Genomic DNA, 17,364 nt, shown 5'->3' on the forward strand with positions numbered 1-17,364 from the left:
ATGTTTCTTTCTAAATTTCGAGCAAAAAATGGCCAAAGCCTCAGCTTCTGCTTTTTGTTTATTGTGAATCTTAAGGGTATCTAGTTGTTCACTAAGACTCCCTAAGATGTCAGTTTTGAATTCATCAAGCATATTGCCGATTTCAGCCCTACTTACTGATCCTGTTGCAGATTTATTTGCTCTAAGGAGAGAAGGATCTCTAGGCCCTTTTTGAGTTTTTGATTTGCCTCATGAGAGATGGATACAAAGTTCTGCTATATCATTGAGTGAAAGTTGAGAAATATCCCCTTTCCCCATCATGTTTAAGATATCTATCCATTCATCCCTAATGGCTTTTAATAAGAGGGCTTTTAAGGTCTCTTCATCCAAGCTACTCATTTTTGCTCTTTTCAAATTATATTGAAATCTTTCAAGTAAATCTTCTAAGCTCTCATCCTCTCTTTGTATCATTTTAAAAACCTCTTCCTTGTGATTAGTAGGCATACAATAGTCCAAATACCTATCCAAAAATGTCTGTTTCATTTCATCCCAAGACCTAATGGATTGAGTGAGTAACCCCATGAACCATTTCAAGGCTTGATCCTTCAGTGTTGAAGGGAACAATTTGAGTTTCTGAGAGTCATCCAGGTAGTCATAAGTTTGATACACCACTTCAAACTCAAACAAAAATGTTTCAGGGTCCTCAGTTCTTAACCCATGGAAATTTGGGAGGACAGATGGTGATATGTTTTTCATAGTGGCTCGGGAATCCTCATTAACAATGGGAAACCCAAATGAATTATCCCCATCTCTATTTCCTCCTCCAAGGGGACCTCTACCTCCATTATTATTGTTGTTTCCTCCTCCTCCTCTACCTCTACCTCTACCACCTCCTTCTTCCTCTGCCATGATGGTTCTCCTAGGGACTTCAAAATCTTCTGGTTCCTCTACAAAAGGTGAATGAGAAGAGATTTCTCCTTCTTCTTCGGATGATTCCACTTCCTCAATTACAATTGGTCTTTCTGTAGGAGAAAGAGAAGAGTCTCTTCCTGGTTCAAATTCAATAGAAGGTGTAGGAGAGTCAACTCTTGGCTCTTGAATTCCAGGAATTCTAGGACTAGGAGTGTCGGTTGGAGATAAGGGAGGTGTCTCTTGTCTATCCCTTGAAGCAGATGGACTTGTAAAAATTGAACTTCGAGCTCTAGCTAAAAACCTTCCCCTAGAATCTCTAGCTCTATGCATGTCATTTTTTATTATTTTTCTTCAAGTCAAGTTAATAGTTCTTTTTCTGATCTTCCAGTTCACTCTAGGTGCAAGAAGAGAGCATACTCAAGAAACTACCAAATCAATAACTTTCTCTTTTCTGATCCTCCAGATCACCTTGCAGTGCAAGAGGAGAGCATACTTTGATAGGTTATCAACTTCTTTCCTTGAAATTTTTATGTTTTTTTGTTCTAAGAATATGGCTACTTAATTTCACTTCCCCGGCAACGGCGCCAAAATGTTTAGTCAATTTAGTGTTTCTAAATTGATGTCATTAATTGTCAACCCGGGGCTCGTAGGCTGATGAAGTGAAGGTGTACTATATGTACTTAAGCAACCTCTTAGATCTTTTTGTCGTTTGGGGGTGTTGTTTGTGGTCAATTTATCTTCCTAAGATGGAATGGAGTTTTTATAAATAGATGAGTGAGTGTGTGTAAGGTGATTTCTAGATGAGTGAGTGTGTGTTATAGGTGATTTCTAACTATCTTCTAAATTGCAAAGAAAAAGCTTAAAAGAAACAAATAACTTGAAATGAACTGAAAGCAAAGAACCACTTTCTAATGGCACTAGACACCATTCATGCTGCTGCAAATAAAAGGTAAGAAAACCACTTTAAAAACCAATGATAATGTTTATCTCTTCCTTACTCTCTGCTTCCAACATATGGTACTATGTAAAACACGATTAGGAAGTAGTTAGAGATGAGTTTAAAAAGTGATCAAAAATGAGAAAAATCTACTTTAAAGACTAGTTATAATGTTCATCTCTTCCTAACTCTCTGCTTCCAACATATGGTACTATGTAAAGCACGATTAGAAAGTAGTTAAAGATTAGTCTAAAAAGTACTCAAAGCCAGCTGTAATTTATTAGTATTCTGATCTCTAAAAGATGAACAATTTATGATAAAGAGACCATCAATATGTTAGCAGACAACTTTGAGAAACTAAACTAGAAATCAGCTATGAAAATAAAGTAAAGGCAGCAACTTTGAATCTGTCAACTGAAAATACCATCAGATATTAAGCAAATACACAAAGACAAAACAATCCCGGGTTAAAAACCTGCAAAAAGAATACTGATCAGTTTAAAATGAATGCTGGAAATAAAATGACATGAAATCAAACTATTATACATGATAAAAGAAATAAAGATTGCTGAAAGCATGAAAATGAAACCAAACACTATGTACATGGGCTGTCATAGATGGGGGCCCTCCATCCACGCAACCAACTTAGAAGATCAGCTACGAAAAGGTGAACAGAACAGTCTTCTTTTATAAAAACAGCATGTCAAAAATACAGTGAAAAGTGCTGTAGGAACAGCCTTATAAAACAGAGTTTTTATACAAAATCAGCGCAGCAATTACAATAATCCCAAAAGCTAATCTACAAGCGTTGGCACACGCTTATTTATAAGCACAGAGGCAACTACTCTCTGCGTGTATTAAGCAACTACAGCTTAACCTATTAACTACGCAGCAACACGAAGTCATAGCTAACTAGTTTGTGCAGCAAACACATAGGTAAATCCGTGCACTTTTAAGGGAAACGGTCATCATGGGAGACAAATCTATGCTTGGATCCTGTCTTTAGCTGTCCTCGTGGCAGGGAAGAGGTGCCAGCTACAGTTCTGTGTCCCAACTTCTCACGACTCCTGTGCCACCGTTCAGAACTTGACCGTTTGACCGAGGGAATACCTGCGTTGACCAAGGGCATACGTGACTGGTTTGGCTCAACCAATAGCATACAATCCATGTGTACATCCAACCCAACATGCCCATGTGGCTCGTTCCTTGAGAAGACACGTGGAGCATATCAAACAACAAAAAGGCTGCGGAATCTCTGAACAGCTGCAGAATTGTTGAACAGCTGCGGAACTGCTGAACAGCTGCGGAAACTCTGTTTATATGTCAAAAATCTAAACCAACAGTAAAACATAAGCAAAGTTAACTAATTATGCTTAGAGACATCAAATGTAATGATCTGGGCGGAAAATAGAGCAAAAGAGAGGGATAAGTGAAGAAAAGCTGTAGGTAATGATGGATAATCAAGTGCAAGTTAGAGGCTCTATAATAGGAAGTCTAGAATCATTGGTCGGGGAAAAGTAAAGTTGAAGTTGCAAGGTGGAAGGGTTAGAACACTTCCGGGTGTTCTACATATTCCTGCATTGGCCAGAAATCTGATTTCTGTAAGCAAGTTGTATGATGCAGGTGTAAAGACGGTGTTCGAGAAAGATACCTGCAAGATGGTTCGAGGAGCACTGATATTAATGCGGGGAGTTCGAATTGGAACTCTGTACAAGCTGCAAGGTAGCACTGTTGTTGATGGGTGCAATAGTTCTATGGTTCCTAAAAATGGAGTAGAGAATCTAGTGGTCTCTGGAGAGAAGACCATGTTGTGGCATCAAAGGCTTGGACATATTGGAGAGAAGGGCCTTCGAATACTTCATGGTAAAGGTATGGTAGAAGGTACGAATAATAACTCTCTAGATTTTGATTTCTGTGAAAATTGTGTATATGGGAAGCAGAATCGGGTGAGTTTCCCCTCTGGTGGTAAGAGGACGAAACAGATATTAGAGCTTGTGCACAGTGATGTGTTTGGACCTGTGAAGGTTCCATCACTGGGTAATTCTGTGTACTATGTATCATCCATAGATGACTTCTCAAGGAATACATGGATATATTTTCTTAAGAAGAAATCTGAAGTCTTTGACAGGTTTAAAGAATTTAAGGCTCTGGTGGAAAATCAGATAGATAAGAAGATAAAGGTGCTGAGGACAGATAATGGTGGAGAATTTTGCAGCAAGGAATTTGAAGAATTTTGTAAGAAGTGTGGTATAGCACGGCAGAAGACTACTCCATATACACCTCAGCAAAATGGAGTCGCAGAAAGAATGAACAAGATGTTGATGGAAAGGGCAAGAAGCATGCTCAATGGTGCCGGGTTAGGACAGGAATTCTGGGCAGAGGCGGTGGATACTGCATGTTACCTGATCAACAGATCACCTTCGTCAGCGTTGGAGGATAAGACTCCACAAGAAGTATGGACTGGTAAGAAACCCTCTCTTTCACATCTAAGGGTATTTGGATGTGATGCATATGTACATGTTCCAAAGGAGAAACGAACCAAGTTGGATAGTAAATCTGAAAAGTGCATCTTTATTGGGTATAAGGATGGTTTAAAGGGTTATAAGCTTTGGAACCCAGTCACACGGAAGGTTGTGTACAGCCAAGATGTGTTGTTCAGAGAGGTAAAAGATGTTATTCAACATGAAGTCCAACCAAAGGAACCTGAGAAGATAGAGTTTGAGCCAAAGGAGGAAGAATCAGACTCTGCAGCAGAGGAGGAATCAAAAGATGAAGAGCCACAAACTCCGTTTGTGAGAAGATCAGTTCGAGAAAGAAGGTAGCCATAAAGGTATAGTCCATCTACTTTCAGTTCAAATTTTGCTTTTTCTGTTACTGATAATGATCCCAGAACTGTGAAGGAAGCAGTGGACTCAGAGGATGGAAAACTCTGGAAAGAGGCCATGGTCGATGAAATGGCATCTTTGCACAAAAATGAGGCTTGGGATCTGGTTGACTTGCCGGTTGGAAGGAAACCCATTGGCAGCAAATGGGTGTTCAAGAAGAAGACAAATGCAGAAGGAAAGGTGGAGAAATACAAAGCTCGGTTGGTAGCAAAAGTTTATTCCCAGGTGCCGGGAATTGATTTTGGTGATATTTTTTCTCCTATTGCCAAGGTAACTTCTATTAGATTAATTTTATCCATTGGTGCTGCTTTTGATTTTGAGGTAGAACAGATGGATGTGAAGATAGCATTTCTTCACGGGGATTTGGAAGAGGAAATCTACATGAAGCAACCTGAAGGCTTTGCGGTGAAGGGTAAGAAAGAATTGGTATGAAAGTTAAAGAAGTCTCTGTATGGGTTAAAACAGTCACCAAGGATGTGGTATCAGAAATTTGATACATTTATACGAGGACTTGGCTTCACCAGAAGCAAAGCAGATCATTGTGTGTCTTTTAAATTAATTGGTGACCGTATTATTTATCTGGTCTTGTATGTGGATGATATGTTGCTGGTTGGAAATGACAAAGAAATTATCCAGGATTTGAAGACCCAATTGTCCTCCAAATTTGACATGAAAGATCTTGGTGTTGCGAACTATATTTTGGGCATGGAAATTAAAAGAGATTGGTCAAAGAGGAAGCTATGGTTAAACCAGAGGAAGTATGTCGAGACAATACTCCAGAGGTTTAATATGCAGGATAGTAAACCGGTGAAGGTTCCTATTCATGTAGGTGTGAGGTTATCTGCTGAACAGTGTCCCAAGACACAAGAAGAGGAAGAGGACATGTCCCGTGCTCCATATGCAAGTGCAGTGGGTAGCCTGATGTATGCAATGGTCTATACTAGACCAGACATTGCACATGCAGTGGGAGTATTCAGCAGGTTTATGTCAAAACCTGGGAAGGAGCACTGGACAGCAGTGAAGCGGGTTTTCAGGTATTTGCGTGGCACTAGTGATTATGGTTTGTGCTACCAAGGAATACCAGGATTGGACAGAGTGTTGGATATTCATGGCTTTGTTGATGCAGACTGGGCTGGAGATCTAGATCAGAGAAGATCTAAAAGTGGGTATGTGTTTAACCTATTTGGAGGTGCAGTCAGTTAGATGAGTAAGAAACAATCTGTAGTGGCACTATCAACTACAGAGGCAGAATACATGGCAGCCACTCATGCAAGCAAGGAAGCAGTTTGGTTGTAGATATTGTGTTCAAGTATGGGGTTAGTACAGGGAGCTATAAGAATAGACTGTGACAGCCAAAGTGCAATTTTCTTGGCAAAGAACCCTGCTTATCATTCAAAGATAAAGCACATTGATGTTCAGTATCACTTTTTGAGGGATATGATAGAAGACAGAAAGGTGTTGCTGGTAAAGGTAGACACTTTGAAGAATACTGCAGATGCATTGACAAAATCTGTGAGCTCTGAGAAGTTCTCTTGGTGTAGAGAAGCAATGGGAATCTCAGGGCTGAAAAAATGACTAAGCTCTCCTTTGGCCCCCTTGTGGAAAGAAAACAACAAGTGGGAGATTGTTGGGTTGTGTTATATTCTTTCCACGTAGTTAATAGGGGGTTTGAAGGGCACCCGTAACCCCACTTTATGGGGTCCGGGGCAGTGCCCCGGAAAATCTTGGTTTTGGACCACATGTTAGGTTGGGCGGACCCACCTATGGTTTTGTGCATGATTTTCGCACATGTTTTTTGGACGCGATGGTTTTCGGTCCATGGTATTGGACACGATGGTTTTCGGTCCATGGTATTGGATGCTTCGACATGTATAAATATGTATTGTAACATTGAAAGGAACATAATGAAAAATCAAGCTGGTAGTCCTGGTTTTGGGATCCAAGGAAAAATCTCAGTGCATATGTGTTTTATGGGTTATGCTCTCGCATTGTTTATTTTCTTTGTTTAAGAATTCGTATGCAGGTAATTTATGTACAGGGTTAAAACCTACATAATATAGAATTGACAGGTAATAGTTAAAAAAGAAACAATATATATATATATATATATATATATGTGTGTGTGTGTGTGTGTGTGTGTGTGTGTGTGTGTGTGTTTTATTTCTCCTTGTAAATATGAAGGGGAATGTTAGTAACATTTAAATGTGGAGTATGTGAATCATAAATAAAATATTTCAATGTCAATTATGTATATACCAACATAGATCCCTTTTCACCACTAATATAGCGAGTGTTAAGAACAATTAAATCCAAGGTAAAGGCTTTTCCTATTCTTTATAAGTTGACGACACATTGCATAAGATTGTAGAAACAAATGCAAGTGATATTGGTCAGGGGAGAAGTGTTGAAATAAGAAAGAAAATACGGAAAAAGAAGAAAAGAAGAAATAATACAATTTGATTATTTGCCTCTGGAAGTTGGTTTGAAGTAGAAAATAATTATGTTATTATTGACAAAGAAATTAATACATATTTGAATTCTATAAACACGTTTGAAAATTTTCTAATAAATAAGTAGTTGTTGTTAGGAATTGACACACAACAATGAACAAAGCTCTGCACAAAGAGATAAAAAAGGCTAATGAAGCCAAGTTTGCTCGATGTCAAGCTTTGTTTTCAAATTTTGATTTTGATATCGAACAGATTGAAGGTGGCCATAATATCATTCTATATTTTTTGAGTAGAGACCATTTACAGGCAAGCGAGTGTGGATCTCAAGCAAGCAGGCAAGTAAACCATAGTTACCAATATAAATCATCAATATATATATATATATATATATATATATATATATATATATATATAGAATTTTCTTTTTGTAAGTTTATCAACTATATATATAGAGAGAGAGAGAGATTATATCCTATGAATATTGTTTTCTATTTCTAAACATCATGAGACATGTATTAACATTTTAATGTATAGAATGTGAATCATATATAAAATATTTCAACATCAACTATGTATATAATACATAAAACAAGTGAAGTAAAAAGAATATTAGAGTTAAAACATTGTTTTAGTGTGTTGTTCAAAACGAACATAGGTTAATCTTTAACCCTAGATATACTAAGGACAAGAAGAGTCATTGTATGTCTTTCCTCAAATTTTTCACTAGAAAAATGTTAATGTCTTGAGAGATTTGATCCCTCTATACACTTGGTGTTAAAATATATATATATATATATATATATATATATATATATATATATATATATATATATATATATATAGATATATATATATATAGATATATATATATATATATATATATATATATATATATATATTCTTTAACTTGAGATTAACTAATTAAATTAAAGTCTCTAAAAGTGGATACCAAAATTCATTGATCGATGAGTGGGTTATTTATTCAATTCCTATGCAATACTTGTAATTACACCCGTGGTGTTCCTATGATGGGTTTGGCTTAGCAGATTCAACCAATAGTAGAGGCTTAATTTCGTCCTCCTCTATCCAACAATTTTTTAACACATGGCAAAACACAACAATTATAAAGTTTGGTGAAAACACAAAAATTAGAAAGTTTTAGCAATGTGCAATCCTTTTCCAGGACTATGTAATGACATCAATGATTTTGGAAATTACATCCAAAAAGATTCATTGCATATTTTGGAAATTACATGATGAGTAATACCTAAGAATACTAAAGAAAATCAAAAAAAGAAAAACATCAAATTGGAAACTTTACTCTTGTATGGTGCACATGGGTATACACATGCTTTTTCCATAAAGTGACTCTTTAATAAATATTTACTAATGACTCTTGATTTTTTATATCCAAACAAAGCCAATCAAAAGTTTAATATTTTTTAATGTTTAAAATATAAGTTATAAAAAATTGAGATGAAGACACTCTAACAAAATCTTGTATTCCAATGAACCAATTAACAATAAGAAGTTATAGGTCTTTAAATGATAAATGGAACAAAATTATATATACATTAAGAAATTAAAGGAAAAATAAGCATCACAACTCTTGATTTTTGATATAAAAACAAACCCAATTAATAGTTTAATATTTTTTAATATTTAAATTATAAGTTACACAAAAATGAGATGATGACACTCTAACAAAATATTGTAATCCAACGAGCCAATTAACAATAAGAAGTTACAAAGGGTTTAGCACTATTTCTGAACAGGTTCACCAACAGTTCTGGCAGCGCACAGAGACCGATTAATTGATCTTCTTCTCAGAGGCCGTGTTCTGGCCCGACAAATGGCAGACGGGGGGTCCACTGGGACCCCATCTTACAGAGAAATAGTCATGCAGAAACTCAAAACTCACGAGGGTTTCAATATCTCTGGGTATGAAGCTCGAAAAGACAGCTCTGGGACAAGTAGCGGCAGAGCAACCCAGGGGCAAAAAGATCCAAATCACGGATCAGAAATGCCAGGAAAAGTCAGCAACAGGCAGGAGAAGCACGGGAACAAACCGAAAGCAGGCCAAAATAGCTCTGACCCAATAATCGCCCCCTCAGATGAAGAAAAGGAACACAGGGAGGGAAAACGCCCCATAGATAACGAGGATAAAACGGAAGCTTCCAACCTCAGCCCTAAAAATACCCTGCAAGGAGTCTGCAAACCCAAAAAGAAGGAAGCCCTCCGAGTGGTCTTCTCAGATCCAGACATTCAGGCCTACAGAGACCACATGATGGAGCATGCAATCATTTGTAAATTTATGGGTCTGTGGCCAACAGAAAGAGCTCTCTGCCAATGGATCAAGCAACACTGGCGACCAAAAGGTGATGTCAGACTTCATCTCGGAGCTAAAGGTTTCTTTACTGTTGTCTTTTCTAACCTAGAAGACAAAGATAGGATCTTCGATGGAGGGTCTTACTTCCTTTCATCAGCTGGCCTCTACATGAGGCCTTGGAAGGCAAACTTCGTTCCTGAAAAGGAAACCTTCACCCAAGTCCCTATATGGATTCACCTCTTCTCTTTACCTATAGATTATTGGGGCCTAGCAACTCTAAAGCGCATAGGAGACTGACTTGGTACCTTCATTAAAGCCTCTGAGGCAACGATTCAAAGGAAGTACACTTCCTGTGCCAGGATCTGCGTTGAAATGGATGTCTCATGTGCCTTACATGAAGGACTGTGGCTAGAGTTCAGGGACGAAGATTACTTTCAAGCTATCGACTACGAACAGATCCCCTTCCGCTATAGGAAATGCCATGAACACGGTCACCTTGTAATGAAATGCCCATTAATCAAACCAGTGGAAGAAGCCAAGCCTGAGCAGCCAGCCAAGAACCAGGAGGTTTTCAAAAAACCAAAATCACGACAAAGGACCTACAGGAAAAGAGTAAACAAAGCAGTGACAGATCCCAGCATAACTCTTAATCCCTTCAGCATTCTGGACTCAGAAGCAGACTCGGAAGGTAACAATAAAGAGACAAGGCTTCCAGAAGCTCCTCAAAAAAATAAGACAGACCACAGATCAACGGATGCAGAGGAAACCACTGAAAACACAGCAATACAAACGCATGAAGTAGCAGATGAACGAGATGAAGACACAGACATGCTAACAAGCGATGGGGGAAGCGAAGACCTGGAACTCAATGAAGTTCTAGAAAAAGAAGGGGTAAACCTGTCAGATATGGAAAAGCACTGGAGGACACAAGGGTTGGAAAATATCCCGGAGGAAGAAATAAAGAAGATCGGCGACCTCTTCATAGCAAGACAACAAGCGGTGCTAGACAAGCAAAAGAAAAGAATAGGAATCATGAAATGCACAGGTAACCAATCCAAAAGTCTTTTTATTCATTCATTAGGACGGAAGAAAAATAAGAAAAGAGGCTGAAGGACGAATGGAGAGGTTCTTCATGATTTGGGTATCTTTATGATCAATTCAGGAAAAATGAAGGATTTACACGCCTTCCTGTCCTACCAATAACCACATCATTATCAATGAAAATCATCTCCTGGAATACAAGAGGGCTTAACAGCCACGTCAAACAACGCCTTCTCAAGAGGAAGCTACAACAGGAAAAGCCAGATATTATGCTCATTCAGGAAACAAAATGTGCCACTGATCAGCTGGAGAATATCACCAAAAAGTTAGGGAAAACTATCAAATATATAGACATAGCCAGTCACGGATGGGAAGGAGGCATTGCAACCCTCTGGGACTCCAGAGTAATAGAAATCACCTCCATGGAAGCTACCAGATCATACATCGCCACAGAATTTCAATTAACAGGTAATTCTGAAACCTACCTCTGTATAAATGTCTATGGGCCTCAGCGTTTAGAAGATAAAATTTCTTTCCTGAACTCGCTAATGAAGCTAAAGCTAAGATACAAATATTCAAAGATCATAATGGGAGGGGATTTCAACATGATTACCTCCCTCCTGGAAAAAAAAGGAGGCCTTCGGCGTCTGAACAAAGACTCAGAACTCTTCATTGATTTCATGGAATCCGCCCAACTGGTCGACATCCCCCCAAAAAATGGGCTCTACACTTGGAGTAACCGAAGAGGAGGAGAAAACAGGATAGCCTCTCGCCTTGATCATTTTTTGATCTCAGAAAACATCTTACTGGAAGGAACAACCGTTGACTCTGATATCCTCCCCAGTGGGGGATCAAACCACTGGCCCATCGCCCTGGAAGCTGCTTTTCTAGAGACTCCCAAAAACAGGCCTTTCAGATTTGAGAAATTCTGGCTAACTCACCCAAATTTTCCAGAGCTGTTGAAAAAATGGTGGGACGAACCCAGAAATGTAAGGGGGACCAAAATGTTTAAACTTCAGTCCAAACTCAAGTACATCAAACACAAAATCAAGGATTGGAATACAACCGAGTTTGGTAATATTTTCCAGGAAAAGCACAATATAGAAGACCGCCTAAGTCAAATTCATAAAGACTGGGCTTCGGGGATTAACAGGGAGGACTCAAATGAACAGGAAAAGATCCTTATGCAGCAATGGCAGCTTCGCTGCCAACAGGAAGAAATCCTTTGGAAGCAAAAGTCTCGTATCCAATGGTTGAAGGAGGGAGAGCAAAACACAAAGTTCTTCCATAGATCGACGATGGATTATAGGGGGGAAAACAAAATCCTTAAGCTTACCAATGCATCTGGAGAAGTCATTCAAAACCACAATGAGATCTCAACTTTGCTTACCAGCCACTTTAAGCAAATTTCCCAGGAATCTCAAGAAGATCGTTCGGAAGACAGAGAGGAAATAACACAGGCCATACCCCAAATCATCACTCCAGCTCAAAATGCCTCTTTGTTAAGAAAGATATCTATGGAGGAGGTGGAGGAGGCTGTTAAGGACATGCCAAATGATAAAGCTCCGGACCTGATGGTTTTACTATAAACTGTTGGCATTATGGTTCAGGTGTTGTCCTTGATGGCAAGCCATTCAGGTGGTAGATCACTGTTCTTCATGTCAGCAGCAAAGATTGATGATCATCTCTTAATTTATTGAAACTTTTAAGAAGGAAGCAGGTACACCTTTCAGAAAGTGCATACCCGCAGGTAATCCATGCATAGACCGCGTCCAGGGACACAGTCCAGCCGTTCAGAAGGTGCGTCCACCCAATGCACACTTTTTAAGGCAGAGAAAAGCACACGTGGGGGTTTCTTGTGATTTACTCCTGGTATCTATCCGACGGTATTGTGTTTTTAAGGTGTCGGCTCGTGGTATTGTTCCTTGATTTGAGGAGGAGCTTGCCTATATAAAGCAAAGGAGATCATTTGGTTTGAGTATGTCTTTGTTGAATATCTTATGGGGTGAGATCTGGTCTAGATCTAATCAAGGCGAATCTATTAATGGACCGAGATCTCTTGGCGCATGTTCAGATCTGTGGATCTGATTGTCTGGGTTACTTCTGAAGTCTTGAAATCATCTATGCCCAGAGGGACGCAGGTGCAGTAAGGGTTCAGGTGCGCCGGGACGCAGGAGCGAAGAGTTTCAGGTGCACCGGGACGCAGGCGCAGAAGGGTTCAGGTGCGCCGGGACGCAGGCAGTTCAATAGACTCAGTGCGAGGGACGCAGGCTAGCAGTTGAGCAGGGTGCGTCCGGGACGCAGGCTAGCAGTTGAGCAGGGTGCGTCCAGGGACTCAGGCCAGCAGTTGAGCAGGGTGAGTCCGGGACTCAGGCTAGCAGTTGAGCAGGGTGAGTCCGGACTCAGGCTAGCAGTTGAGCAGGGTGCTTCCTTCTCTTAAAATCTTTGTTTATCACTGTTGTGTTCTGGGTTTGGTCCTATTATTGTTGATCTGGTTACTACAATTGATTGGGTAATTCTCTTACACCTGATGATCAATTGATGCTTATGGATCCAGTTTGAAAATTTATGAAAAGTGGTCCTTGTATGAAAAGAAGTAGGGGGTTGTAGCTCCCTTCCAGGAGAGACTGGAAAACGAGAGAGAGTTGTAGCTCTCTGCAGGTTGCAGCCTGCGTACTGGTAAAGGACTGCACCAGTACAAAACCATTGTAAAAGGAGTTTCTAATTTGAAAGAAGATAGAGACATATTGCAGCAGGTGGTTTTCTCCCACATTGGGTTTCCACCTTACATCTTGTGTTCTTTGGTGTGACTATCTGTTTCTTTTGTTCATGTTCATTATTTTATGGTACTGACATGCAAAAATAATTCAAAGAACAAATAAAGAAGATTTATTAAACGAATTATATAATACTGATTCACCCCCCCTCTCAGTATTATTTCCAACATAAACTTCTTCAAAGCTTGTTGGCAAACTGTCAGAACAGAGGTATGGGAAGTAGTTGAAGATTCAAGACGATCTGGCTCAATTCTTAAAGCCCTAAACTCTACTTTCATAGACCTAATCCCCAAAGAAGAGGAAGCCAGAACTCCGGAAAAGTTTCGCCCCATAGCTCTGTGCAACGTGATTTATAAAATTATTTCTAAGGTCATTGCTAACAGGCTTAAACCAATCCTCCCTGACATCATCTCAGAGGAGCAATCAGGCTTCATGGAAGGCAGACAAATTCTGGACAACATCCTCTTGGCTCAGGAGATGATTCATACTTTACAATCCAGAAAAATCCCTGGTATGATGATTCAACTCGACCTTTCAAAAGCTTTCGACAAAGTAAATTGGAATTACCTGGAGGCCACCTTAAGTGCTTTTGGATTCGACATTCGGTGGATCAACTGGATCCTCGCCCTTGTCAAGTCAACAAATTTCTCTATTCTGGTTAATGGTTCCCCCGCGGCCCCCTTCTATCCTACTCGCGGCATAAGGCAAGGAGACCCTCTGTCCCCCTTCCTTTTTGTGATAGTCATGGAAGGGCTCAGCATATATATTCACAAAGCCAAAACAGAAGGGAAAATTAATGGATTGCACCCTTTCCCCTCCACACCTGCAACCACTCACCAACAGTTTGTCGATGATACTATGCTGCATGGCTCTCCAACGATCAAAGATGCCAAGGCTTTCAAATCCATCTTATCTATATTCAGCAAGGCATCAGGTATGGACATAAACCACTCCAAATCGACTATATTTTTCTTTAATACTCATGTTTCAATTCAGAACCATCTTACCAGCATCCTAGGCTTTCGAAAAGGTTCTCTTCCCTCGAAGTATCTGGGAGCTCCGCTCACCACTAAGCCTTGGCAAAAGCTTCACTGGGAAAGGCTCATAGCAAACATGGAAAAAAGATGCAAACATTGGACTCACAGGGCACTTAATTTTGCGGGACGCCTAGTTTTAACTAAAGCTATTCTTCAGGCCATACCTCAATATATGCTTTCTATCCTCCCGGCGCCTAAAGCAATCCTGCAGAAAATCCGATCCATTCAAAGATCCTTTCTATGGAGTGGCAGCGCAGAGAAAAGGAAATGGGCTCTCGTGGCCTGGGACAAGGTCTGTAAATCAAAACTAGCTGGAGGTTTAAACCTAATCGACCCCGACACTAGCAACAATACTGGTGGAGCGAAGCTGTGGTGGCGCTGGCTGAAGGAGACTAACCTCCCCTGGGCCAGACATTGGAAAGAGAAATACACTCCCAACTGCAGAGACCAGGACCTCATAAGACTTCAGGCTTTGCCAGAAGGTTCCCCAATTTGGAATTTGGCAAAAAAGAATAAAAATCTAATCCAAGAACACAGTTTTTGGGAGATCCGGAATGGGAAATCTGCCCTCTTTTGGGAAGACTCCTGGCAGCAGCACCCAAAGCTTGAAAACCCAGATCTTGCAGCGTACAAAATTAACTGTCAGAACAGTGGAAAGCACTCCGTCCATCACTACTGGAACCCTGATAGCCAGGATCAGGAATGGAGAGAATGGGCCCTCCCAGCCGCAGCAAACCCTAATGAAGAAAACATTAACCTTCAAAACCTGCTTCTAATCCTAAACAAAAGAAAAATCAGAATAACCGCAGATGAGGACAAGTTGAGATGGGGGCTGAAGGGCAATGGCAACTTCAATCTCAAAGAAGCCAGAAGGCAGATGGAATTCACAGAGCAGGGGGAGGACGCATCTTGGTTCATCAAGGTTTGGGACCCCCTCTTCTGGCCAAAAATTCAAACTTTTCTTTGGCTTCTCATGCGGCGAAAGACCCTCACTTGGGAAAACCTGCAGAAAAAGGGATTTGAAGGCCCTTCTTTTTGCCCTATGTGCAACCAAGCCGCTGAAACCATGAACCACTTATTCAATACATGTGAGTGGGCGAACCTCATTTGGCAAGAGATAGAAGCTATCATGCAGCAAAACAGCAGAGATTTAGACTCCATACACAACACTATTAACAATTGGCCAAGCAATTATTCAGAAAATCCTCAAATCAACAATATCTGGAAAGCTCTACCAGGTTTTATTACTTGGACTTTGTGGAAAGAAAGAAACAGAAGGATTTTTCAAAGCGAACACAGGAATTTTGAACATTTGAGAATTACCTTATTCCAGAACATCCGCCAATTAATTCTGGTAAAAAGTAAAGCCGACCCTGCCAGACGAATCTCGCCAGAGGAACAGAGAATCTTAAATGCTTTCAACATTTGCACCGGCCAAAGTCTCGTCCCCCAGGCCAAACAGAAGAACATTAACAGCACGCTAAAAGGATGGACTCGGCCCCCTGAAGGTTTTCTGAAGTTAAATTTCGACGGGGCCTCGAAAGGAAACCCGGGCCCAGCTGGTATAGGAGGCATAATCCGAAACCATTCAGGCGAAATTCTCCATATTTACAGCACAGCTCTGGGTGAGGGCACCAATAACGAAATGGAATTCGCAGCAATGGAAAAGGGGTTAAAAATCCTTCATAGAAATCACACAGAAAACGCAGTAATTGAGGGCGACTCTGAGATAGCCATAGCAGTGGCCAAGAAAATATACAGGGGCACTCCAATAAGCAAAGTAACGAAGCACTGGCGCCTGTCCATGGTCACAGACAATATTGGGAATTTGCTTGGAAGAATGAAAGGCCTCATCTTCCAAGCGGTAAGGAGAAAGGCAAATTCGGTCGCCGACCACTTGGCTAACCACGGGATCGAACACCCAGCTGAAATGGTGGACAGCTGTTGGCAAATGGTGGAAAATCATCATTTAAAAGACCGATGCTCTCAACTCGCTCGTTTAGATTTAGTGGCTGCGGAAAGGGCAGGTCAGCATTCCGTTTAATAATCTTACACAAGTACATGGATAGGCCGACGAGACTGGGGCCATCAACTCCTAACAACTACCGCAGGACAAGCCGGTTGAGGGCATTCATGAATATAGCAGGTTACAGGGATTTGTACAGAAACATGATCCAGGATGACATAGCCCGACGCAGAAGCGCTGGACGGAGGGACACGTGGCACACTCAAGATCGAGCAGGAGGCGGCGAAGGCAAACATTCCCAATCAATGAAAAACCCCTCCAATTTTTTGCACAATAACATTTATGGTGATCGGACAGGCAAGGATCACACCACGATCCACTCCCCAGCCCGAAACCTCCCCGCCAATTTCTATATATTTGCTCCTGCTCTCCATTGGAGCATCATGTTTCATGCGCTCAGAAGGCAGAGTCTCCATTTTTGCATTTGCATCCAGGAGAGAATCAGTCACGAAAGGTTTCTCATGGCGGGCAATAGCAGCCGAAATCAGTCGGCAAACAAAGATCTGTAGACAGCCCGAGAATTGTTTGAGCGGAGAACATCTCAGAGGAATAAGAGGAAAATTATAGACTTGGAGGCCTCTGCTCAGGAAGAGGAAGCCAAGCTCTCGGATCACCAGCTCAGCCAGGAAGTCGACTGGTTGCATGACCCTGGTACGCCCAGCACTAGAGCAACCCAATTTGTCCGCACTCAGGCCGAATCATGGCGTATAAAGACCATCTTGGCAAAGGCAATGGACGTTCAGGGGGAACAGGCGGAGCAACTTCGCACCCTCCAGCAGTTTGCAGCCACGATGACAAAGGAACACAGAGCTGTGGTCGAAAGCAGCGAATTTAAACTCTGCGCTCTGCATCAGGAGATGGATTCTATTAGTAAAAAGCTCTCTGTTCTGATCAAGCTCCTCCAGAAAGTCATTGAGAAGGATAGCAAGCCCGCTGATTCGCCGAAGGGAGGTCCGTCGTGCATCCACCAGGCCCAGGCCCCCAGGCACAG

The 17,364-nt window shown here is 40.9% G+C and overlaps 1 protein-coding gene across 1 annotated transcript; it reads left to right on the top strand.

Moving 5' to 3' along the window:
• Nucleotides 1–9,864: 9,864 nt before the first annotated feature.
• LOC149158308 (uncharacterized) lies at nucleotides 9,865–16,391 on the top strand. The gene is made up of 2 exons (XM_089433943.1): nucleotides 9,865–10,537; nucleotides 13,519–16,391. Exons 1-2 carry the CDS (start codon nucleotides 9,865–9,867, stop codon nucleotides 16,389–16,391), a joined length of 3,546 nt encoding a protein of 1,181 aa, XP_089290069.1.
• Nucleotides 16,392–17,364: the final 973 nt, after the last annotated feature.

The sequence above is a fragment of the Pinus tabuliformis genome, chromosome 5_2 (genome assembly GCF_031772625.1).
Source record: "Pinus tabuliformis cultivar Carrire ecotype Pingquan chromosome 5_2, CPIR1, whole genome shotgun sequence".
In the NCBI taxonomy this organism is placed as follows: domain Eukaryota; kingdom Viridiplantae; phylum Streptophyta; class Pinopsida; order Pinales; family Pinaceae; genus Pinus; species Pinus tabuliformis.

Excerpts from the sequence above, each read along its gene's own strand:
- LOC149158308 (XM_089433943.1), top strand. The coding sequence starts at position 9,865 with ATGGATGTCTCATGTGCCTTACATGAAGGACTGTGGCTAGAGTTCAGG. Across the intron at positions 10,538-13,518 it reads AGGAATCATGAAATGCACAG|AGGTATGGGAAGTAGTTGAA; the intron begins GTAACCAATCCA and ends CTGTCAGAACAG.